Below are 25,482 nucleotides of genomic sequence, written 5' to 3'. Positions count from 1 at the left end.
ATACCCAAAAGTTTTGCCACCAAACGTGTGCCGAACTCCGCGAAATGCGATTGAGTCTGCAAAGGTCGTGCGTTTCTTGTTTCGTAGACAAATCAAGTTTGTATTTGGGAGACAAATCAAGTTCGGCAAATATATTGGCAGAATAACTTTACTTCATTGAAAGAAGGTTTTGAAACGGGGATATCGACGGAGATTTCAAGGGGTATTTCACTTTGCTACACCCAATAATCGTTCGTTTCGTTGTAAAAAAGTTTCACTGTAACACGTGTTAATACCTTGTCTCACCTAATTACAGGCACCAAATCTGAGCTCAAGCAACATTAGGAACAAGCTACATTGTCTGCGGGGGCATCAGCCTGTGGAACTGTCAAGCCAGCTCCCTGAATCATGAAGTGACCAATGTGTGATAACAGCCACAAAGCAAGTCTCTAGAAGGTGCATTAGAAACATTTTGCTTATGTAGTGGTGTTATTGATTTGATTTATTAAATATTGTTTGAAACCTTTGGCCACTTTAGCGCTTCATTTGTGTGGTTATTCATTCTTTATGTTAAGCGTGGCTTTAACATGTGTGACGTCACTTTTGTGGCCTTGCCGATATTTCAGTGGTGCTATGGTGGGTTGTAAGAAATGGGTCATAGGCATTGGTCAACGAGACATGGAAGGAAGGCAAGGTCCCGGAAGCATGGAAGCGGGCACTTACAGTACTGATCCCCAAACCTGGCAAATCATCAAGCCTGGACAACTTACGACCAATATCGCTCACATCCTGCGTTGGCAAGGTCGCAGAACATGTCATACTCAACAGGCTCACGAGGTTCATCGAGCACAAGGAACTCTACCCCCACACGATGATTGGCTTCAGGGCAGGTCTGTCCACACAGGACGCCATGAAGCTCATCAAGAGTCAGATAATCGACAATGACACGCGGGACACTCGGGCCATCCTTGGATTAGATTTGGAGAAGGCTTTCGATAACATAGCCCATCAATTTATACTGCAATCGATATCCGAGCTTGGTCTGGGTGTAAGATTCCATGATTACGTCAGGTCATTTTTGCACCGAAGAAGAGCGACTCTCCGCGCAGGAGACATGATCGCCGAAGAGGTGGAGCTTGGAACAAAAGGCACTCCACAGGGCTCGGTGATCTCGCCCACTTTGTTTAACCTGACTATGATCGGCCTTTCCAGAACACTCTCACGAGTCGAGGGCATCCGGCATACCATCTATGCGGATGACATTACCATTTGGTGTGTTGGCGGAAGTGATGGACAGGTTGAGAGTGCGTTACAGGAGGCCATCGAGGTCACGGAGGGCTATCTTCGACCCACGGGATTAAACTGTTCGGCTAAGAAGTCAGAGCTTTTACTATACCGCCCCTTAAGAAGAGGTCGTAAGCCCATGGGCTGGAGACCACTGTCTGACAGCACCATTTGTCTTCGCACGGGCAAGGGAGACAAGATTCCTAGGGTCGACGCAATAAGAATACTCGGCATGGTAATCGAATCTACTGGCTCTAACGCGCAAACGATAATCAAGCTCACGACCAAGACGGACAACGCAGTACGTCTCATCCGAAGGGTGGCTAACCGCCATCATGGCCTTAAAGAAGATAATCTGTTACGGTTGATTAACGCCTTTGTGCTTTGCCACTTTGCCTACGTGGCGGCTATGCACAGATGGCAAAGAGCAGAGAGGAACAAACTCAACACGTTGCTCAGGAAAATAACTAAGCGAGCCCTGGGTATACCGATCTTCACCAACACCAATCGCCTCCTCCAGCTAGGTGTGCATAACACTCTGGAGGAGATTGCAGAGGCTCAGGAAAGAGCGCAACTTGCCAGACTCTCCACGACCGCCACCGGCAGGAGGATATATTACAAGAGCTCGGCTACCCACCATCTGCAGAAGCACCAAGAAAATGCCAGTTAGCACGGGACATACGAGATTTGATCTCCGTATCGCCGATACCAAGAAATGTACACCCTGAATATAACAAGGGTAGAAGGAAAGCAAGAGCTTCAACCATACTCAAACAGATCCAGACAGAGGGGCGTAGAGCCTGCTTTGTTGACGCGGCCGCATATCGGAAGGGGTGCTCCTTTTCTGCAGTAGTGGTGGATTCCAAACAGCGACTCACGAACTGCGCATCTGTACGAACCGGAGATCCGGCGATAGCCGAGCAGGTGGCCATTGCCTTGGCGATGCTTGATGACAGCAGCGACGTCATCTACAGTGACTCACGGTCAGCCATTAGGGCATTTCAGTGTGGAGTGATCTCCGAACAGGCTTTTGGGCTGCTTCGTAAGGCAGGTCCGGATAAAATCAAGCATCACTTGCTTACTTGGTTCCCAGCCCACGTTGGGCACATGGCGGGTGTCCCAACGAACCTCAATGAGACGGCCCACGCTGCCGCGCGCGCACTGACTGACCGCGCTGGCGCTGTAACGGCCGAAGAGAGGGTTACGCATGGTAGGGACGCGCCTGCCACTTATAATGAACTTCTTAAACACTTCTATCTCTCGCGGCGAGAATACCCTCCTCCTCACCCCAAGCTCACTAGGCCTCAGGCACTGACATTCAGACTGTTGCAGACAGAAACTTATCCCAACCTGTCCACGTTACATGCAATATATCCGGAGATTTACACTGATGACGCGTGCCCTGCTTGCGGGGATAAATCAACACTTTCGCACATGCTCTGGGGATGTATCTCTATAGCAAGCCCTGACCTCAGCTCAGCTAGGTGGGAGGCGGCCCTCCGCAACCCACTCCTGGCTGAGCAACGTTGGGCTGTCCAGCAGGCCCACGATGCGGCTGGCAGGCTAGGCCTGTCGGTCCCGACGTGGGAGCGGCCCGCGACGTGCTAATACGCGTTCTGCAGGACTGTAAAATAAAAGTTACTCAATCAATCAATAGGCATTGGTGCTGTCTGTACAGCCAAACTTTTTTCACTATTGCTAGGATTAGGAACATTCCCATTTATTTGTCCATTTAGCAAGTACAGACACTCAATTCCTTTATAATTAATTCTATAGTGGAAGGGTGTATTGTGTTCCTAAATTCATGTCTGTGCCAAAGATCCATGTAAGAAAAACTTCCGTGATAATGGTGCTGGGTCCTTGACATAATTCCATCCGCAATCCTTGAACAATGTTTCTCAAACAAAGTCGGCAAGCTATAGAAAATGATCTCAGGTCTTCACAGACCATCGCGTATGTGCAGTGTATGCCGTTTCTAGCCAGATCACTGAAGCTCAGCATCATTTCGTTGGACAGTTCATCTGCAATGAGACCGACACTCTGGATTTCAATGTTATGACTGAATTTTAGCGTCAAGAGACTACTTAGAATGTCACCTTTGTGCTAGTGCTTCCCGTGACAGTAGTACTCCCACTGTAAATCGAGAGGGTTGGTAGGTCTTGCTGTCATTTCGCTACACCCTAGCCCAATCAACAAGTGGTGCTTTTCGATACAATTTGGATGCTTGCAACCAATGTTAAACATTCCTGACTAGAACTGCCGCCACTTTTTGAAGAGCTCTGAATGGTTTGTACGTACGTTACATTGGGGCCTTAAATGACCTGTCACTCAGCAAATTGCTTTGCTAAATTATAGGGATACGTTAACAAATTTTGACTGAAAGGTATCGTACCTTGCCCATCAAGTCTCTTGGGAAAACATTTTTAGGACGGCTACACGTCTCGCAAAATTTCTTACGGTCGTTTTTAAAACGGCTATGAGACGTGTTGCTAGACATCTCATAGCCGTTTCTAAAACGGCTGCAAAACTACTCGCAAAACATCTTACAGTGGTTTTTCAAACGGCTACAAGATGGCTTGCAAAACGTTGATCTCTTATTTAGCGGTGCATTTGACGGTCTTCACGCCGTATACAAGACGATTTAAGACATCCGACAGTTTTGGCAAGACGTCTTCAAGAAGTCTTAAATATCTTGCCAAGACGTTTTGGGATGTCTAGTAAACCTTTATAATGATATTCAAGATGTCTTAGTGATCTTGCCAAGACGTAGACAGCCAATAGACCAATGTGTGTTGAATGGGCACGTAAGTATCGTCCAGTGTGTGTTCCTCTACAGAGTGACGTCAGTGTCGTCTAGTGACGTTATCGGCAGTTCTTGAGCGGATCCATGGGGCGGACGCGTATCGTGCACACGGAAGAGAAGCAACATGTCCTACAACGACGACGGGAGCGACAGCGAGAATGGAAGCACCGGCGGTGGAAAGCCGCTAAGGCCGATCGTGCGTTCATCAGTGAGCCTGGCCCGTCGTGTGTGCCGACCGACGAAGACCCGCAGCACGCGCCCGTGACGATCGAGCGGGAACGCGAACAGAACCGGGAACGTGAACAGCGGCGACACTGGCGAGACGCGGGCTTTAATTGCACATATAAAGTCACACACACACACACACACACACACACACACACACACACACACACACACACACACACACACACACACACACACACACACACACACACACACACACACACACACACACACACACACACACACACACACACACACACACACACACACACACACACACACACACACACACACACACACACACACACACACACACACACACACACACACACACACACACATATAAACCATATAATACAAAATAGTCAAAATCGTTTCAGGGTCCCCGTGAAACGATTTTCTACAAACGTACCGAGTCGTTGATTAGGTCCGTCTGATCATTAATTGACGCATATGAGTGCTCCGCGTAAAGCGAGTAATTTATTTTACGGTATTAAAAATGTACATCGCTGCCGATCACAGCACACTGCTCGGCGGAATTTTGAGCCGCCCCTACCCATATGATGTAAATCAACAAATCGACGTCAGCTAGGGCGAGCTATCCGATCGGCTGCCCAGGGCGCGACATCGATAATTTCTCCACCTTTATGGTGAAAGAATGATGTTCGTAATAGTTGCAATGTTAGTTCATTTATTTCTATACGAAGACAGTACCAGAAAGAGAATGCACGAAAACAATTTCTCACTACACTTAAGCATTTCCGGCACACAGCAAGCGTCGTCTGCAATTGCCTTACAACGTGCTCAATTTTGACGAGAGCTCCGCGATCAGAGTCGGTCTCAGTCTTTTCGCGAGCACTCTGATTAGACTTTGTTGCGTTGTGGACTGAAAACGTAGCGACTGGCAATGTCAAGATGCGACATCATGTCCCTCTGCGAGGCAGCAGACGAGTGGACTGGCTGCAGCGCATCGGACTGCCGCTATCCGATCGGCGCCAGGAATTGCGCATTTACGGCCGTCACTTTACACCGGAAGATTACTAACGAAATATTGTTTCGCGAGTTCTGTATTAGGCTAAACGCAAGCACAAGGGGACAGGGCCTGACCGTGTCCCCTTGCGTGTCGTTTCACGGGATGAGAAGCGCAAATGTGAATGGTCTGCATGGTGCAGCCACCTGGCGGCACAGAGCTCAACTACACACAGTAGCAGTAACGAAATGTATCCTTCTTCGCTGCTGGCGTAAATTTTTCGCAGGAGTGTAATCGTTAACACGTTTTTGTAAATGTTTGAATAGTTTTCCACCTGGTTAGAGCAATATTAGCTCTTTGTTTGGCTGGTTAAGCTCTGCGCCCTCGGGTGGCTGGACCGTGGAGACAGATCAGGCCGCTCACATACGTCTACGCTAAAGTTCCTTCATCAGCTTGAGTTTATGTCTCCACTATTCCGTTGAAACGCCCAGCTAGCCTGTGGTTACCGGAATATCAGACATGCTCGGCACAATGCGACAGAATGCTCGCAACGCAGGCTGCTTCGATAGCTCTCGCTTGGGGTCGACTGCCAAGCAACTGGCGGAGAGTTTGGAGAGGCTTCGTGCGCTCGCTCCTATAGGAGAACCGGAAGTCGACGACACTACGTGCCATCACGATACAGAGCCAGTGAAGGCGGAGCTTAGCCCCGATCACTCAGCGAACAAGTTGACGAGAAAATGCATCACTATGGAGGAGGGTCATTTGCAATCCTCCGTAGCTCTCTTAATATGGGATGTTTCACATAAATTTTGGTGCGAATTATTTACCTTAGCTGTACCTTACGTCTGCAAAATTTGTCCGAACCGTTTCAGGGGCCCTTTAATGGGAAATGAGACATCCACCCATTTGTAGCAATTGCTGCAAAGGAAACCCATGCAAGTTCGTTGAAACTGCTTTGACAAACCTACCTATATGTGGCCTACCCATAGCGCAGCTATAACAATGCTGAAATCCGTTGCCACTGAAAAGCCCCCCCCCCATCTGCCAATGGTTGTGCCGATTGAAATCAGTCGACATGCCACCAACTGCAGGTGCACTCCGTCTAGTGGCGTCAACCCATACGCTTTTTTCCAACTGCCGTTTGAGGTCTTTCCGAGAGGTTGCGGCCGCTATGTGGCGGTACTGTTTTTGGAGTGTTTGCCATATTGTTGATTATGGTTGTAGCACATGCTGGTGCGAAAGATGCAATGGCCAAATGCCCAAGCTTGCATCAAGGATAAATACATTGTGTGCACACATACGTCACAAGACTGATTCAAATAGGCTGTGAAGGTTGGTTATTCCGGCTAATCGAGGAACCTATACTCTATATCAAACCATTATTTGGAAACTTGCTCTGCCAGTGTTCACATGTCAATATACATACACAGCAGTAAATATAAATTTAAATGCATGTGCAAACATTGCAAAGCATGCATGTCAAATCATTATTTGAGGAGTCAGCTGGTGTATGTACATACGTACACAAAATCCACTTAGTATGATCAGCTATTCTCGCATTCAGGGCTGGGATCATGCAACAATTCTATTCCAGCACTAAACTCAGTCTGAGTGCAAACAACAACAATCTCTACCGAGCCTTGGTAGGGGTATTTTAAATGGGGACATTATACAGAATGGACACAGCTATCAAAACAACAGATCTTTATTTCAGTGCATCTTCCATTTTAACGACATTAGTATTCTTCAAGAGCATCACCCAGCTTGCAACATGTCTGACTGTATGTCTGTCTTTGGCTAACCTCTTTCATGCCAAGTTGAACCATTCGGTAGCCTACGGTCTAATCAGTAGGGCATCGGACTGCTGTGCTTGAGGAACCAAGTATGAAACCAACTACTGCAAAATTTGGGTCATTAGGTAAGTGACACTGGGCATGAGTTATTCTTCAATGAATATCCTTCACGGCAACTCCAGTCATTGGGTGTTTGTCAGAGGGTGTGCCTCTCATCAATGAACTTGTTTACTGCCAATTTGAGTCACTGCATATGTGCCACTCTTCAATAAACCTCTCTGACGCCAACTCGGGTCACTGGATACGTGTCACTGATTGTGTGCCACTCTTCATAATAACCCTAACATATGAAACATATTGCCAATCACATGCCGATCATAAGATTGCAAATCACATTAACGCTGCCAATCACCTCCAAAGGAAGAATGCTCTGCCAATTTCTTAAGTCTTTAATTAAAGAAAGCGGTGTGGATGAGAGAGCATATAGGGATAACCGATAATTTAATTGACATTAAGAGAATGAAATGAAGTTGGGCAGGTCATGTAATGCACAGGCAAGATAACTGGTGGACCATAAGGGTTACAGAATGGATGCCAAGAGAATGTAAGCGCAGTCGAGGACGGCAGTAGACTAGGTGGGGTGATGAAATTAAGACATTCGCAGGCACTAGCTGGAATTGGTTGGCGCAGGACAGGGGTAATTGGAGATCACAGGGAGAAGCCTTCGTCCTGCAGTGGACATAAAATAGGCTGATGCTGATGATGATGAGAAATATACATGGCGGCATATTTACCATATGAAAACATACAAAGCACTCAGCAGCTATTTCTTAATTTCATGATACTGTCACCTAATCAGGCTGCAAGATTATGTCTGCATAAACAGTTGAATTCTCGTGATGGCACATGTAATATAAGAAACCGAGCATAGGTCCTCTACTTGTTTGTCTGCTATATGCCACCTCATGACACGAGGTGGCATTGCTTTTCCAGAAACACTGACCCAATGTTTACAAACCTATGCACCAGGTCAGAGCAGTGGAGAGAAAATTTTTTTAGAGCCCTCAGGTCAAGCTGGGAAAACAATTAACAGGCACACACACACACACAATGAAAAGAGAATATATGGAAGAGGCGCAACGTGCCACACAAAGTAACATGCTAATGTGAGAAGTAGAGCTTGAGGGGTATGATGGGTACAGTTTCAGGAAAAGGCTGTCGATTCATGGATATGACACTGTCCAAGAAGTCCTCGTACACGTCACTGACCCATCTTATGAGTTTATAAGGCCCGAAATGGTGCATTAACAGCTTCTTGGACAGACATAGAGGAAATGAGTTCCCTTTTAGGCCTCTCCCGCAGGGGCCCACAACCAGGCTCAGTCGCCAGGTTGATAGATCATGGCTTGGTGGCAGAGGTTTAAGTGACGAAAATCTGTATCCTATTGCTGGCTCACATGGTCCCAGGTCAGTTTATCGGTTTCTGCATGCAGAGCAAATCACTCGATCGGCATCTGGGGCAAGTTAATCGTCCCTGTCACATTGAAGCATGTAGTTCATTATGCTTTATACAGTGAACCTAAACAACACAGAATTACTTAGAGCGGGTTGTTTTCTGCATTGCAGTATGTATGCAAATTTGACATACAGAAGGATTGGGGGAAAACGCAGGGAGGCAGATGGAAATTCAAGACGAGGAAAACAAGAACGAGGCTAAAGCAGGGGCCAATGTTTTGACAAGTGGACTTGCCTTTTTCAAGGCTACTTGCCTTCAAGGATTTTCAAGGGCTTTCCCTAAAAAAGACAAGTACACTTGTTGAAACTTTAGCATCAGCTTTTACCCTGTTCTCATTTTGCTCATCATACAGAGGGATTGTGACAAGTTCAGTGCTGTACATTGACATACACTGAAAGCACCCATGCCCACTAATGAACAAACTTATCTAAAGCTATCTTTTCATCTTTGATACCTTGCTGGTTACTGCAATATATAACACTGCACAGAAACTAAAACAGAGCTGTCAATGCTCAAAAAGAGGTTGTTACTGTTGAAGGCTCAGCTGGAGCACCAGATGGAAATTACAAGCCCGATTTAATGTACTTCATGGCTGCAACATCTACAAAAAACTGTTTTACATTTAATCTAACCACCAAGCAGCAACGAACTTTACTAAGTGCGTTTTCAATAAGTTATTAGTTTCCTATAAAACTTTAAATCAGGTCCTGTGTGAGAATAACCTTTTGTCTCATCAGTAGCGCTACCACAAGTGCTAAAGGAGGTAACATTTTTCCTAGATAAAATGTTTCTTATTGTGTGATCCTGTAGAAAAAATATAAGTGGGGTTCTACAGCACACATCCAGAGGCAACAGCTGCACATATTTATATACAGTGGGCCCAGCTAGTAGCTTTTCGCACAACTGCATAGCGCAGCAGAGACGACATTGGTGAAAATGGGCGTGTATGCAACTGAAAAGGACAGAGGTTTGTACATTTGCGCTTCAGAAGCTTGCTTTCATTTTTTTATGCACGAATAAAACAGATGAAGTGCCGGCTTTCAGACAGACTTTTTGTTGATCATGAAGTTTCCACTCAGCAGCTGATCTGGCTGAACATCAGTCATTGAATGATCATATACTGGTCTGCCGACGATAGGAAGCTTTTGTCGAATCATGGGATCATGGCATACCAGTGCAATGACAATAGAAAGCTTTTGATGACATTGTTGGCAAGAAAGTCAGCCAAACTGTGATCACAACTGAGCCAATTGCCGATGTGTGCATTGCACTGTCCTAGAATGATTGTGATCACACAAGTTCAGTACAATCACACTCGGCAACAATGGAGAAGGCTTGGGAACAATACTTAAGCGTCATAAACACTTGCCTAAATGCCACATTATCAGCTGTGCAGCCAAATGGTTCAGTCATTGCAGCTGATGCCCCATTGTGCTGCAAGTTGTTAATTCATACACACTATAACTACGTGGTATTGTTGTTGCTGGGAGGAGCTTTGCTCATTAATTAGAGATTGCATAGCTCTGAAACTTCTCAATTAGGTCAACAGGTGCCTGCACTTTTCATTGTAATGTAAGAATCGATCTGATAGCTGAGCATGTCATGGTCCCTTTATGTTGATGATATGAATATGTGTAAAGGGGCACCTTCGATTGGCAGTGAGACCTACTGAAATGAAGAAACGTTTCAGCAATCACCTAGATCTTGAGATTGCACTCCTAAGGACACCTTCAGAGTGCATAATGCGGCCTCTGTCACTTTGGAGATGCCTTTGCACTATGTGGAATAAATAGTAATGTCTGCTTTCTGGTCAAATTGTGCAGCGTTGTCCTCTTGCATGACTGTGGTGGGACTAGCATGCAGTGACAATGGCAGTGACAGTGAGACCTACTCTGTGAGAGTGGCACTGAGACCTACTGAAATGATGAAATATTTCAGCAATCACCTAGATCTTAAGATTGCACTCCTAAGAACACATTCAGAGTGCATAATGCGGCCTCTGTCACTTTGGAGATGCCCTTGCACCATGTGGAATAAATAATGTCTGCTTGCTGGTCGGATTGTGCAGCGTTGTCCTCTTGCATGACTGTGGTGGGTCTAGCAGGCAGTGACCTGTGCCCATTGTAATACCAGGCCACTCATCTGGAACCTAGAAAGTGCCTAGAAAGGGAGATAAGAAGCAATAAAGCATGTGGAAATGTAATAAGTTCTAAAGGCAAGTTCCACTGGTTGGCTTATGCCCTCATTTTCTGCCCTCTCAAGAAGTACATAAAGCCTGAGGAATCACTTGAGTAACCTTGAACTGAGCTTTCATGCAGAAGAAATACAGTGCAGCTACTTTCGAACTGCTCAACACAGCTGCCTGGAGAAATTGAACATAGTGCAATCAATGTCTTGGACAGTGCTGCAATAACCGTGTACACATCTCCTATGCCCAACACAACCTGCCCCTTTTTTCACTTCTTCCTCTCAGTCTCAACTTGAATATCAGCTGCACCCGTTTGCCAATTCATACTCCCCTGTGCCTTAACATCAACCAATTTTCATTCCATCACCCAGTACACAGCCCTTCGTTTCTTCTCAGAAGGTCATAATCCAAACATTTAATCAAGTTGCAGAGGCCTGGCAGCTTTATCTGCAGAGGGTTAACCTGTGTTCCCCTCTGTGTTCCAAAAAATCATCCCAGAACTATGACCCACATGTGCTGTGGAGCTCACCATGCCCACTTAGCTGCAGGAAGTGTTAACCCCAAAAGCTTGGCTGTTGACGTGTGTGGTCAGTGTTAGTTCAGGACTCTTATCCATGCTTACAAGCTGTTATCTAAATTAAATTATAGGGTTTTACAAGACAAACACATGACATAGGATTATTATTAGGAGGCACACCACAGTGAAGAACTGCAAACTAATTCTGACCTCCTGGAATTCCTTAGTATGCACCTAAATCTAAGTAGATGAATGTTTTTACGTTTCGCTCCCCATCGAAAAGGGGCCACCATGACCAATATTGAACTCAAGACCTCGGGCTTTGCAGCGTATCGAAATAGGCACTAGGCTACTGTGGCATCTCAGAAGCTGCAGCTGTGCAGAGGCATCCAATGCTATCGGACAATACAAAGACGTTAATTTCGTGATCCAGTACTCAAGATGTCTGCAAAACGCTATGAAAGAGACACTAATGTTTCATGTCTCAACCAGGAATGTAAGTGAATATTGTGATGCTGAAACAATTACAGGTTCAAATCGTCGCACCTGCCTCATACAAAGAGACTAATCAAAAGAGGAGGCCTACTGGCTTCACAAGCACTCATCCAGCAGTCCGAGCAAGCATTCAACAGACACTTAGCAGGCTGTAAACATAAGTCGCATTCTTTCAATACACCTACAAACTTTTCTGTACAGTGACGTACCAGCATTGTCAGACATGTACTTCAACATTCCATAATCAAAAATTTATATGCAAAGCAACCCAGTGCACACCTGCCAAAACCAAAAGAAACAAGCATAATACACACGGTGATACCAGGGGCCTTGGGAGAAGAGTAAAAGGTACCCAGAAAAGCCTTTTAAAGGGCTCGTCACCAGGTCTGGCCATTTTGAGCTGACAAGTGCAGAGCATACAGTGAGCTCTCAGCGCTATCGATTGCGTTTGCAAAGAATTACATCGCTACACACCACGAAGTGGTCTGAAATTTCAATCCGAATGGCGTTTTCCCTTTCCCTTATAGCAACGGCACTCCAAGCCAGACGGTGACGCACTCATGTCCTTGCACCTACATACTCGTGTCCGCAGTGTGACGTCGCTCGTGGCGACGTGCGACTTCGAGAATTATTCAAGGCAACATCTGTTATTCATGTGATCTGTTGTTTGACCTGATGAATTGAAGTTTAGAGATATAATAAAACACACAAACGGAATGTCTGCGTGTTTTTTTGCTTTACTTCGCAGCAAAGCAAAAGAGATGTGCTTCCACTTTGTCTGATTGTTCCCACGGTCGTGCAGTCATGTGTGCAAGTACCGAAACTATGCCATTTTTTACCGTGTTCCAGCACGTGATCATGCTTTTGCGATCTGCTTGTTCTGACTCAGTATTCGTGTAGCACTGAATTATACCACCAGTCATGTGTCCTTGTGCGCAGCGCACAAAATCGCGCACTGCGCGGAACCAGACTATCAGAACAGTTTAGTAGAACTTGTTGTTGGGCGAGTTGGTAGATATTAGCGAACATTGTTTAACTGCGCGAGCAAACGAACCACAAAGACAGCGAGGGACAAGGACGGGCGCAGACTTGCAACTAAAGTTTATTCCACAAGGTACACATATAAATACACACCCGACATACAACACTGTGCGTGCGCGAAAAAAGGCAAGGTAAAAGAAAAGTAAAACCTTGTATAAGCGAAACGCGACCTACCTACGCTCGTCAATAAACCTAATCTCACTGTTATGTAAATAAACTGAGGTTAAACTGAGGTTAAAATGAAGGGACAACAATGTGTCAGTGACACCTCAGTTTATTTACATAACAGTGAGATTAGGTTTATTGACGAGCGTAGGCAGGTCGCGTTTCGCTTATGCAAGGTTTTACTTTTCTTTTACCTTGCCTTTTTTCGCGCACGCGCAGTGTTGTATGTCGGGTGTGTATTTATATGTTTACCTTGTGGAATAAACTTTAATTGCAAGTCTGCGCCCGTCCTTGTCCCTCGCTCTTTGTGGTTTGTTTGCTCGCGCAGTTAAACAATGTTCGCTATCAGAACAGCTTGCGCGTGACACTGTTAGCGGAAGTGCGCAGTGCCGAAAAAAATGAAGGCGGGGCCCATTACGTATGCGTCACCTGATCCTTGAGGTCTGGTAGGGGGGAACGCAGGGAAGGAATTTTGCTTGCAGAGGCTAGACGGTGCGAGTGGAGAGAGTGTCTTGCTTGGTAGTGGAGCTCACCTCCTGAAATCATGGGTTCGCGGCACTGAAGTAATCTCGGCTATTAATGAGCCGATTTGAAAAAATTTTACGGCAGAACGCTCCCTAGAGGACATGTAACAACTTCCAGCGTATAACCAAAATTCGCTATGGGGCCTGGTGAGGGGCTCTTTCAAGAAGGTATGGAGAGCCTGATATTCAAGGATATCACTCATCTGTATTTTGCAACAAATTTTTTTCTACACCCTGCGAAAGAGACGTATTATTAAATTTAATGGGGCTATGCCATATTGCAGTACCTTCTGTCATTGCTACTGTGCAGGGGCAGCTCGAAAGGGGACAAGGGGGCCATGCCCCCAAAACCTCCCCCCCCCCCGCCCCCTAGGGGCCCTTTCATCACATCCCTCCTGCCACCATAGAGTGGCCTTTAATTAAGTGCTTTCCTGCTCTCACACTGACAGAGAAGAATACCCTCCCCCCCCCCCCCCCTGCTCTGCCCACTTCCACACACACAAAATCGTTGCCACATCCTGGCAGTTGTCCCGAGAGAGTGGGCATGAATACTCACAATGCTTCGGCTATCATCATGATTAAGAGCTATGGTAATGCTAAATGGTAACACATGGCTATTGTGGTGTTCCGGTACTATTAGTAGCACATGAATAGACAGGTTAAGCTCCCAGAAGAAAATGTTACATTCACCTTAAATCCCTTGCACATGACGGCCACTGTCATAGCCATCAAGGTCTATGGTATCTGCCCATCTGTGCACCTTCTCAACAGCAGGCGATGTCTGGGTTGACTGGCACACACCCTTGTTAATGATCGTTGTCCCAACTGCAACATCCCTCCTACCACTGAAGCACCCTGTGGCCTCTGTCTGCACAGCTTTTGTAGATTCAACGGGCAGAGTTCCATGTGTTCTGCAGTACACCGATAGCTGGACAGATAAGAGCCAAATGCATGTGGGCAGTAAGCGACTAGCAGTCTCGTATTGCAACACTGCGCAAATAGAGTAACGCAGGGCATTAAAGGTCTGCAGCAACTTATGCAAACATAAATGATTTTTTACAAATGTTAGGCATGCCCGGCATATAAATGTGATTTGCCATGTGTTGCACTTTAGAGACTGACATGGCCAAGAATCAGGCTGTGTAGGCAAAATTATTGGAATAGAGTCTCAAAGCTTATTACACGAAGAAGGAAACAAAAGTAAATGGCGTGACTGAGCACTTGTAGGTGCGGATATAAAAATTATGCGGATTCCACGCGCTGTATGAATAGGTCAAATTTTAAGCTTTTGGGAGGAACACACTCCAGCGCTCCGTAGTAACACAGCGGCGTGGGCGCTCCAACACTTCAGATATGTGTGTCAGGCCAAAATCACACTACACACCGAGGCGAATACGGCCCAGATCCGCTGCTGTCTCACGGCATCGTATCGACGCATTTGCACTTCGCGTTTCTGTGCTAAATGTTCACTACGTTCCTCGGGGCTCATTGCCGCTACCCGACGCCGCTCTGCTTCGCGTTTTCGAGCCAACAGACGCTCGCGCTCGGAGCCGCACTTCGCTGCATAACGACGACGTTCCTGCTCCGCTCGACGTTTCTTCCGCGCTTCTATCTCCTCCGCACTGAGTACACGCTTTGGCCCCATTTTCTTTCTGTCCGTGTTGGCGCTTGCGCTGGTGTATGTAACACCTTGTTGTACGACGTGACGTCCTTCGAACACCAGCTATCGGCAAGATTGGCACTCATCCCGTGCGCACCACACTGCACCACACGCGTCACGCGCCACTACCCGACTCGGCAAGACAGCACATAGCCTCAGAGATCGATCATAACTCGCTTTCTGATCTCGGAAAGTATGAACAGCAGGTAGCCGGACAAGCAGTACCCGCAAACTGAGAAGGAAAAGCGAATAAACCTCTGCTTATGTAATTTGTATGCCTAAGTCATTAAAAATTAAACTGTAAGAGTACAAATAGTAATTACTAGCGCGTTCTTTTTTCGGCCTGGCCAGCGCATAAAGTGCAAGGCCAAGCCTAGTATGGCCTATCCAAACCAAGCTGTGGCCCTGCTTGGTTGATCGAGGCGCGAAGCGAAGGGCCGGACAAGTGAAAGTTCAAGCTTCGTCAACGGCTAACATGGCAAGCAGGCCGAGAACGGCTTCGCCCGCAACGTATGCGAGCGCATTTTGCTTCTTCAGCCACGTCGTTTAGACCGTGAGGAGGTACTTGATACCGCTTTTGCAATAGAATTTCAGGAAACGGGATGTGAGCTCGTGCACTTTTCTAAGCGTCTCCTGGTCTTCCCACATTGAGAACATTTCGCTGGAGCCGTATGCTGGAACGATCACTTCCTGCGGTACACTGTACCTGCGGTACTATTCACGTCCCTTCGCCATCGGCGCGCGCTGATTGGCTGCTAAAGCACTACGTCATCCGATTTTTCTCAACCAGCAGTCAGCGCACGCCTGACGGCGATGCAAGCGCCGAAGTGTATCGTTTCAGAATACCGTTTAGCACAGGAGCCGAGGGACGAGGCGGACTACCAGCAACACTGATTGGCTGGTTGAGTAAAACTACGTGACGTAGCTCATGCAATTTTGCTAAAACAACCAATCAGCGTGCGCCTGATGGCGAACTATCGCCGCAGTGGATGGTTTCAGAATACGCTTCCGCCGCATGCAACTGACAAGCACATAACCAGCATAACCTTCAAGATCTGCATCTGTTTTACAGAGGGTGACAATTAACTCTGCGCCGTGGATTTGGACACCATCTATTGGCCGCGAGATTGAGGGGAGTGGCCGCCTTGCGGCCACTGGCTGAACCATGCATACTGTGGATTGTTCCTTGTGTCGTCTGGTAAACTCTATGCGTTTACATGTGCCTACACATAGTGCATATTCTCTAAGGACTGTTTCTCTTTCATGATATTAGCGCAGTCCTAAATGCTTGTATGCATTCATTTTCACAATGCACAGAAGCATTTGGCCTTTTCGTGAAGACTTTGCACTATAATAAGAACAGTCACTGCATGTGTCTAGAGCATGATGTGTGGTCCTTGTACCAAAAAGAATAAGACTGGACCACTCATTTTGTATTGCGAAATATTTTGTTCTTAACATCTGTACAATTGCATGACTGCAATGAGCCTTAGCTGTGCTTCACATGTCCTTTCGTTAGGAGCTAACTGTGATCATATACTTCAGAGAAATCATTCTGCCTTGCAAGTGAATATGGCACATTGATTCTCTGCTGCAAAGAAAATATACAGAAAAGATTCGAAACACGAGGATCACGTGTGACGTGGCAGTCATAAAATTAAGTTGTTGGCGGCAGTTATAATTCACGCTTTAGTTCATTTGCTTGACAGAATGTGGTGCATTTAATTTGCATAATAAAAGAAAACAACATATTCTCGGCCCATTAACTATTTCAAACTTTCCCATTGCACAGTTGTGCACATAACCATGCAAAGATAAGTGTTTGTTCAACTGCTGCGTTTTTTTTCTGTTAGTGAGATGCAAATAACCATGTGTGAAGCACCATGTCGATCCTGCTAAATTACTCACGGTGACCTATAGCTTGCACAATATAACTTCGTAGCCATTTCACATTTCACAGAGAATTGAAAATAAAGAAATGCAGATATGCATGCATACAAGGGGTTAAGTAGAGTGCACAAATTGCTACTGAAACCTTATCGAGCAGGAATACAGGCCCTTCTACAACAAGTTCATAAAAAGCAAAAGAAGAAAAGGCTTTAGTTGTGTTGCACAACAATCATGCCACCATAGTTAAAAAAAAAAAGCAAGATGAACACTGTACAATAAAGCACCAAGAAAGTACAAAAACACAGACTGTGTGGTTGAGTGACAATCCCCCATTAAATAGCAGCTTTTGCTTCTTTTACAGGAAATCTCTGTGTGTTTCATGCAGTGATGTACGTGGCATTGAAGGGTAGCATGTTATTAGTTCACTGCAGTCAGCGTGCCTAATTCCCAGGAAATCAGCCCAAATTGCTCACACCGAAGCGCTGCCATGTACATTGTAACGTGTGCCACCAACTGCCTATCCACACTAATGTGGCGACGACGCTTCCACCTATAGCTCTATCTCGCGCCCAGTTGTGTTAGTGTAATACCAGGTTAATTACCGGTAGAGTTACTGCATATGTCCTCCCTTAGAGAGCCAAAGCTGCGACTCAGCTTACCATTCGCCGCTCGTGCTCCCATTCGCGAAACGTACTCACGTGGCTCCAAAAGCAGCCATGCCACGTGAAGAAGCTGTCACTAAGGCACAGATAAAGTTGGCTATGGCAGCACCATGGCATCACAACAGTTTGACGCCGTGGAGTCAGCTGTGGCAACGCAATCACTCTTACTTAGAGCATTTTGTCTTTTTACTAGTTTATATATGTTCCCGCCAGAATTTTTTTACTTTGTGTATATCATGCCTTAAGTGTTGATTTCATCTATGTGAACAACCTCGCCCCCCCCCCCCTCCTTCCTAGTGTGCCCCTATGTAATGCCCTCGGGCCCTTAGAGTACATAAATAAATAAAAATAAATAATTGTGGATGTTAGCCTCTGCCGTTGCCTGCCTGCAATGCTGTGTCCATGGCACAGATGAAAGCAATTTTTTTGCATTGACAGAACCTTATTTTATATATAAGCTCCCCGAGCTCCATTTGAAAAACTGCAGCTCTGTACCAGACTACAATGAACATATATCCGAAATAATTTTTGTAATAATTCAGATTGTAAAGTTACAGGCCTCAATGATCAAATATGCGGCCACTGCTATTTCTCGCTTGTCTTTGTTGCCCTGTCCTCACTGTATACTCTCACCAACTCTATGCAGCCAGCTTAAGCTAGGAGCCACGTCAACGCACCAAAGGAAAGGTTTCTCCATTGCCCACTCCTCATTTCCCTCTGCATGGCACCGACTGAATGAAAAAGTGAGGTATCGCTGAATTATGAAGAAACGGTGTTGCTAATTTTGTTGATAAAAACACACACTTTTGGAGAAAACTGTTGTCTGTCCAATCTTGCCAATGCCTACCGGAATGAAAATTTGCAAGCGCTCCTCACCAAGATGCAACTGTAGCTTATTTTAATTTCAAGATAGTCTGAGTTAGTGTGCGTGTGCCTGCACATCCCTCTAATGCATGTAAAAGAGGTGCAGTTGATGTGTCCTTTGTTGAAGATCCCATCTTGAAACACACTTGCGGACCTCTAACGAAAGGCTCGAGCCATGACCCCCCTATTTTTACCCGCACTGTTTTTAACCCATTTGCAATCATTTTCTGTTCGTAGGCTGTTTTCAGCCGCACACCTTTATTTAGATCTGTGCAGGACAAAAGGCGGCTACCTGTCCATTGCAGCACACAAGGGATCCTGCCCACTGAAACTGCAAAAGCCGTGCAGAGAGGGCATTTCAATTGCGCCATGAATGTTGCAGTTGAGACGTCGAGAACCATCGATGGAAACATGTGCAAGTCAACCCAGACGTTGCCTGTTGCTAAGAGAGTGCACAGGTGGACAGAAACCACGAATGTTGATGTTCGGGATGGTGGCCCTCGTGCACAAGAGATTTCAGGTGACTGTTCAACGTTTTTCTATACATCTAGACTGTCTATTTGTAAGTAAACAGAACTGGTATAAGAAAAACAGGGCACACTTTCTTTGTTGTGGGTGGGAATTCAGTTCACAGTCACCATCATTATCATGTTTAACATTACCGAAGCTCAGTTTAATGATGAACAAAGCAGTATGGGTGTAGCTGCACATTGGCCGAGCGTAGTGGAAATGATGAAAGGTGCACGTTGGCTTCGATGGTTTGGGTCCGGTTGGATTACCGTCAAACTTAGCACAATGAAAAGCTTTATTGTTGGGAAAGGTGAGGTGATGTTTTGAGTACTACGTATCCTTGTTTCGCATTTTTCTTAAAAGATAATTCTCAGCCCCTTTAAGTCTTCCCTTGAGGCAGATCGTCAAGGCCGTTTGTTCCTTTTGTCGCAGATGCATAGTGCTGCTTACATTTTCAGTGTTTACAATGTTTTTTTGTACAATCATGTGCAAAAACTTAAGGTCATATATATCTGTCTAACATTTACAGCATGTAACATGTCATTCCAGTGCTTGCTTGGACTGCTGGATCAGAGCTTTTGAACCCACCAAGCCTCCCGACTAGATTGGCCTGTATGCAAAATATATAAGCGAGATTCTAAGCTGTAATTTTTCAAGCACAGTAAAACGAACAGTGGTCGTTACCTCAGAGATGAAAGCGTAGTGTCACCTTCAAATTGTCGTGTGGCCATCTTCAGTATTTGGTCACCAAACTGATGTCTCTTTCCTCTTACTACACCAGATTCATGTGTGCTACCAAGGGTTTTCAACATGAAAAGGAGTCGCGAACTGACCGCATTACAGAACAATCAAGTAGATGGGGTGAGTACTTCCTGCAGACGGCGCGGGCAGGGTGAATTTTCTAAAGGGAATGGCTTAATGCAGGACTCTCACTGCCTCCCCGAAGATGCTGGTGCAAAGGGCACATGCTCTCGTGCAATTGAGTTGCACGGTGTGTTCATCTCCAAACAGTAACTATTGTGGCTCTTTATGCTGTGTCATGGAAGCTCTGGGGCATCTGAGGGTTTAGGTGCTGTGGTGGAGCACTTGTAAGAGACAGCCTTCCCCTTCTCCCACTGTTCTCTCTCCCCTTGCAGCAGCTGTTGGCGAGAAGGATGGCAGTTGCCTGCCATGCTGGTGCTTGTGCCTTTGGAGAACACACATATGACAAATTGGCTCTCTGAAATTATGCACCGAAACAAGTGCTACCAAATTGTCCTCACTGCAACAAATGTGTGCTTTCAAATGCATCATTCCTCTAATAAAGCAAATATAGCTTTCTAGAAGTGCTCAGCTGTTCGTTTTACAGCGATGACCATCAATGATGGCTCCTGCACAGTTTTGTTGCATGCGTCGACCAAACACCCAAGCTGGTTTTTTGGGGGCACGAAGGAAGCTATTAGCTTGGCACCCGTCGAGTAGAACTGCTGTGCCTGCTTAACATGCCCATACAGTCATAACAGCCAGAGAATTAAGACTATGTAATAAGCCATGGAACAGGAAATGGAAGGTGTAGTGTTAATTGAGAGAAAGAAACAGGGTAGTACAGAATAGAGGGTGAATCAACGCAGCCGAAAATTTAGAGAGGAAGTAGTGCACAGTTTGGCAGGTCATGTAAATGTGTAGAGCAGATAACTTGTGGTCTGTTGTAGTTGCACAATTGTTGTCAAGGGAAGTGCAGTCGAAGAAGGCAGAGAATTAGATTGTGCGATCAGATTAGAAAGTTTACAGGCAATAGACAAAGTTGGTTTATGAAAGAAAAATGGAGACCACCGAAAGAAGCCTCTGTGCTGCAGTGAATGCGAGAGGCTGATGATGATAATGCAACTCAGCAGAGAACTCGCATGTTTGATGCCCGCTGATCTGTGGTGCTAACAGAACTTTGAACCTCTTCTCACCCATGCAATTTTCTCTCATCTTTCCAGCACATAAAGAAGCAACATGATCAGTGCAGCGTGCATGTAACTATGGCGTCAGTAAAAGCTGTCCAGACAGAGGCCACACTGCTGTCCAGGAGCTGTGTGGATACCGCTTTCAGGAGATCTGGAATTGATTGCAAAGACGTGTCCAAGCCTTCTCAGGCATCGCATGCCGCAGAGAAAGCACACTTGTGGACAGAAGCCACAGATCTTCGAAATTTCCAGGACAGTGACCCTGGCGCACAAGTTTCTCCAGGTTAAATTTAAAATTTATTATTGATGCCTAACCACTTGTTTATTCATTATTTGGCAAAGAATAGGAACATGGGGAATAGGTGACCAGGAACCAACACACTAATATAAAACTGATTGCCTGCATTCGACTGGGAATCAAAATAGTTATTTGTTGCCGTTATTACTTTGTTTGGCCAAATTCTGTCTACTACAAGACAAGTACTTTTTCCAACACACTTCAGCTTACCTTGTTCCCCCCAAATTCTTCCACCCCCTGTACCAGCAGATTTTACGTACAGCCTTATTGCTACATTCCAATCATGGCACTGTCCGTGTTGCATTTGTCATGTTTTTTACATCAGTCTGTTACCTTAAGTCTCATGAACAGTTATGTTCCCTGAGCACCATTTTCTCGTTAAATTTCTTGTTTCCTCACAATTTTTCGAGAACAGTTAGGAACACTTAAATATCTCCTTTGGCCGTTGTGTAAACTTCCTGCCCTAAAGATGTGAGCGCACAACGACCTGATCACACATAAACTGTCTACGCTGCCTACATGCATGCTATCGAATGGATCTATGGTGCCATATAGTTCTTCATGTTTCAGAAATGAAGCGCAAGAAAATGGATGTGTTGGCATTTTACAGAGCGATGAGTAAGTAGCTGTCACTTGAGTTTTTGTGGTTGTAATACTTTATGAAACCTTCGGTTATTAAAATGTTTGTGCATTATCTGGCTGTGCATCCACTGTCATTAAATTTTTTAGGGGCGTTCAAATAGTGAAATTTTCAAACTGAATATTCAACAAAACCCTTCAATGCTGAATACTTTATTTCTAAACCAAGTAAAGTATAAGGGTTACGTAGAGACGTTAATGTTTTGTTTTCATTTCAGAAAAGTGTTGTCATAGTGAATTCTCAAAGTAACTATGAATCATTATAGTCTTTGCTATTCGATTCATATTAAATATTTTGAACATTTGCACACGCCCATTTTTTTTTGAAGTGTAAATAGTTGTAATGAGGCATTCAAGCTGTCACATCTACATTCGTGGATGCCACACCCTAAAGCAGTTTGTTGCGGTCCAGCCAGGCTTTTTAAGAGCACATTGCTTCTGTTTAAAAGGACCTAATATTTATCAAAAATTTGTTTGACAGGTGTAGAGAAGCATGCCAAGAGAAGAAAGAAGCTCGATGATAAAAGTGCTGATGCAGTGCTGCTGAAAATTGGCAATGGTGATATCTCGGACGTGGACTTTTCAGACGATGAGTTTAACAACTCCGACGTTGAGGAAGTTGTGAGTGCAAATTTTCTGTTTGCTTTGCACCAAGGAAATTAAAATGCTTTTCTTTTCCCTTTTATTTTAGGACAATAACATCAGCAATGCCGTAATGGCAGAAGCTCTGGTACAACCGGCAATTTCGAACCCTACAGATATGGAACTTGACATGAGCACACCGTCCACTAAGCTTTCGGTGAAATGGGTCGACGGAGAATTGGCTCCCAGTCACACAGCTTGCAGCTACCAACCGCGGATTGGCTCACTACCACGAGAACCGCTGGCGTATTTTAGCCAGTATTTTTCGGTCGAGATTTTTGACAGTCTAGCAAAGTTCACCAACCTGTATGCACTCCAAAGAAATGGTGATTTGGTGACAACTAAGGAGGAACTCAAGGTGTTCTTTGGAATCCTGATGCTTATGGGTGTCTTAAAGTTCCCCCGAGTCCGCATGTACTGGCAGGCTTCAACCAGAATACCGGCCATTGCAGATGCCATGAGTGCCAAACGATTTTTCAAGATTAGGGTGGCGCTTCACATTGCCGACTCTAATGCTCCACAAGATGGCAGCTGCTTGGATAAATTCTGGAAAGTCCGCCCCATGCTTGAAGCGATACGGCAGCGCTGCTTACAACTTGAGCCGCTTGAGCACAGCAGCATAGATGAGCAGCACGTTGCTGTCACCGGCCGTGTGCCGAGAAAGCGGTTGGCTAAAGGCAAGCGGCATCCCAAAGGATTTAAAATGTTTGTTCGCTGTAGTGCAGATGGTCTTGCACATGATCTTGAGCTCTACCAAGGCACACGCACTGGTGTGAGTGCACAGCACACCGACTTTGGGAACGAAGGCTCGGTTGTGATGAGACTTGTCGAAGGCTTGCCGAAAGGGATGAATATGAAGTGCTTTATGGGGAGTTACTTTACCTCGGTGGAGCTACTTCTTCAACTTAAAGAAATCGGTATCCTTGCCACTGGTGCTATTAGGCCCGACCGTTTGCCCGGGTGCATGCTCAAATCTGAAAGAGAAATGAAAAAGAAGGGTAGGGGAAGCATCGACGCCAAAGTCTCCGAAGCCAGAGACATCACTGCCGTTCGCTGGCAGGACAACAGCCTTGTCAATGTGGTGTCGACCCACGTAGGAGTCGGGAACCCACGAAAGGTGAAGCGATGGAGAGAAGCAACAAAATCGTATGTCGAGATAGACTGTCCCGAAGTAATTGTACAATACAATGCTTATATAGTCGGGGTGGACAAACTTGACTTCCTGATGTCCCTGTATCCACTACACATCAGGACGAGGAAATGGCCAGTGCGAGTAATGTCGCACTTGGTGGGCTTCGCACTGTGTAACAGCTGGATCGAATACGTACGAGACTGCAGTAAAGCGGAGCTACCTCGGAAAAGCATAATGGACTTGTTGGCTTTCCAGTCTGACCTAGCGCACAGCCTCATCACATGTAACAAGGCATCACCAAAGGAGTGTGGAAGATCAAGCAACCAGTCCCCGTTGCCTACTCCAAGGAGATCACTGCCGCCAAATAGCGTTCGGTACGACGGCTTTCATCACTGGCCGGAACATGTGACAGCTTCATGTGCCCAGCGCTGCAGGAGAGAAGGGTGCACGTCTAAGTGTAGAATTCGATGCAGAAAGTGCAGAGTTTTTCTTTGCTTGTCATTGCAGAATGACTGTTTCTTTCTTTTTCATAACAAGTGAGCCGGTGTTCTGTTGTGTGCAGTTCAGAACTGTGGGACACATATTTTCATTGTGCTGGAAAAGCAGTGTCATTGTGAAAAGTCAAAGTGCTTTGCCCATTCGTCCTTACATTATACCTACAGAAATACAATGTACATATTTGTGGATGCCTTTAAAAGCATTTTGCAAAAATAAAACGTGAAATTTGCAGGTGTTGCTTTCTTGTATAAAGGTGAAGTGCCTTTGGTAAAGAAGGCAAGCTCCTTGCCTTCCAGTGCGGTGAGGCGTGAAAGGTTTCCAAGATGCTTACGGAAGACATGACCAATAGACATCGACTTGCAGAAAAGTGCAGCTATTTCGCGGGCACCAGTTGGAATCGGTTGGCGCAGGACAGGGGTAATTGTAGATGACAGGTAGAGGCCTTCGTCCTGCAGTGGACATAAAACAGGCTGATGATGATGTTTATTAATTAAAAAAGCAAAGAATCTTAGTACCCCGGATAACCACTCAACTAGCCCACCAGTCTGCTCTTTTAAGAGGAAGCTTTACCTCAACATCTCCTGATTAAGTACGCAGAAATGGAGAAATGGTTTTTCTTGGCATCAACTGGCCCCAACTTGATGAGGTTTGCTGCATTGAAAAGAAAGCTGTCTATGGACTCTAGAAAGTAGATTTTCAATTTAGGTCATGAATATTTTCAGATTTTAAAATCGTAATCGAAGGAACTTGCGTATTTAGTTTACAATTCTGTAACTTGGCAATAAAAGGCAATATCACAGTTCTGTAAAGTGCGCCTATTACGAAAATGGATGTATTTACATGCATGAGGACCTCCCTCGTGTAAGGCCTGCACCAACACTTTGGAGCCCGAACATTTGGAACACTGTTTTACTAAGCATCACGTGCATTCCCATAGGCGTGGTCTCAGAGATTGCACCAGTGCATTCTTGGATGCCATAACCACGTGGTGGTGGATTTCTGCGAGCTGTACTACATGGCACTCATTACTGTCCTGATAACAATTAATAGCCATTTCATTCTTTCCCACAAGATTGTGATCATAGATTGTCCAGCATGTCTCAATGATACTGGCTGTGCTGAAGTGCATTGTTTACGTGCATCATGCTTTCAGGTGTATCGAGAGGGAATACCTGCAAGAATAGTGGGCATGGATTTTGAACATGTGGTATATGGTTCTGACTGAGACTCATCAAGAGCGTCGAAGTGATGCGAAT

At 45.5% G+C, this 25,482-nt stretch overlaps 2 protein-coding genes across 3 annotated transcripts in view; one reads left to right on the top strand and one right to left on the bottom strand.

Annotated features, from left to right (window-relative positions):
* Nucleotides 1–15,319, bottom strand: part of LOC139050417 (uncharacterized) — a 44,526-nt gene extending 29,207 nt beyond the window's left edge. Inside the window, exons 1-3 of one of the 2 annotated variants that reach the window (XR_011508869.1) lie at nucleotides 14,885–15,318; nucleotides 14,191–14,428; nucleotides 6,949–10,719 (exon numbers count right to left, since the gene is read on the bottom strand). The gene's annotated coding sequence lies outside the window, so the exon portion shown is untranslated. Of the gene's footprint in view, nucleotides 1–6,948; nucleotides 10,720–14,190; nucleotides 14,429–14,884 lie in introns of those variants that run through there. The other variant, XR_011508867.1, reaches the window with a different exon arrangement.
* Nucleotides 15,320–16,240: 921 nt separating this feature from the next.
* On the top strand, nucleotides 16,241–24,457 carry LOC139050416 (piggyBac transposable element-derived protein 2-like). The gene is made up of 8 exons (XM_070526766.1): nucleotides 16,241–16,358; nucleotides 18,359–18,460; nucleotides 18,882–19,096; nucleotides 19,868–19,947; nucleotides 21,051–21,300; nucleotides 21,886–21,933; nucleotides 22,436–22,575; nucleotides 22,646–24,457. Exons 3-8 carry the CDS (start codon nucleotides 18,946–18,948, stop codon nucleotides 24,266–24,268), a joined length of 2,292 nt encoding a protein of 763 aa, XP_070382867.1. The 5' UTR covers nucleotides 16,241–16,358; nucleotides 18,359–18,460; nucleotides 18,882–18,945; the 3' UTR covers nucleotides 24,269–24,457.
* Nucleotides 24,458–25,482: the final 1,025 nt, after the last annotated feature.

The sequence above is a fragment of the Dermacentor albipictus genome, chromosome 10, assembly GCF_038994185.2.
Source record: "Dermacentor albipictus isolate Rhodes 1998 colony chromosome 10, USDA_Dalb.pri_finalv2, whole genome shotgun sequence".
Classification (NCBI taxonomy): Eukaryota; Metazoa; Arthropoda; class Arachnida; order Ixodida; family Ixodidae; genus Dermacentor; species Dermacentor albipictus.
This window is presented reverse-complemented; position numbering and strand designations above follow the sequence as displayed.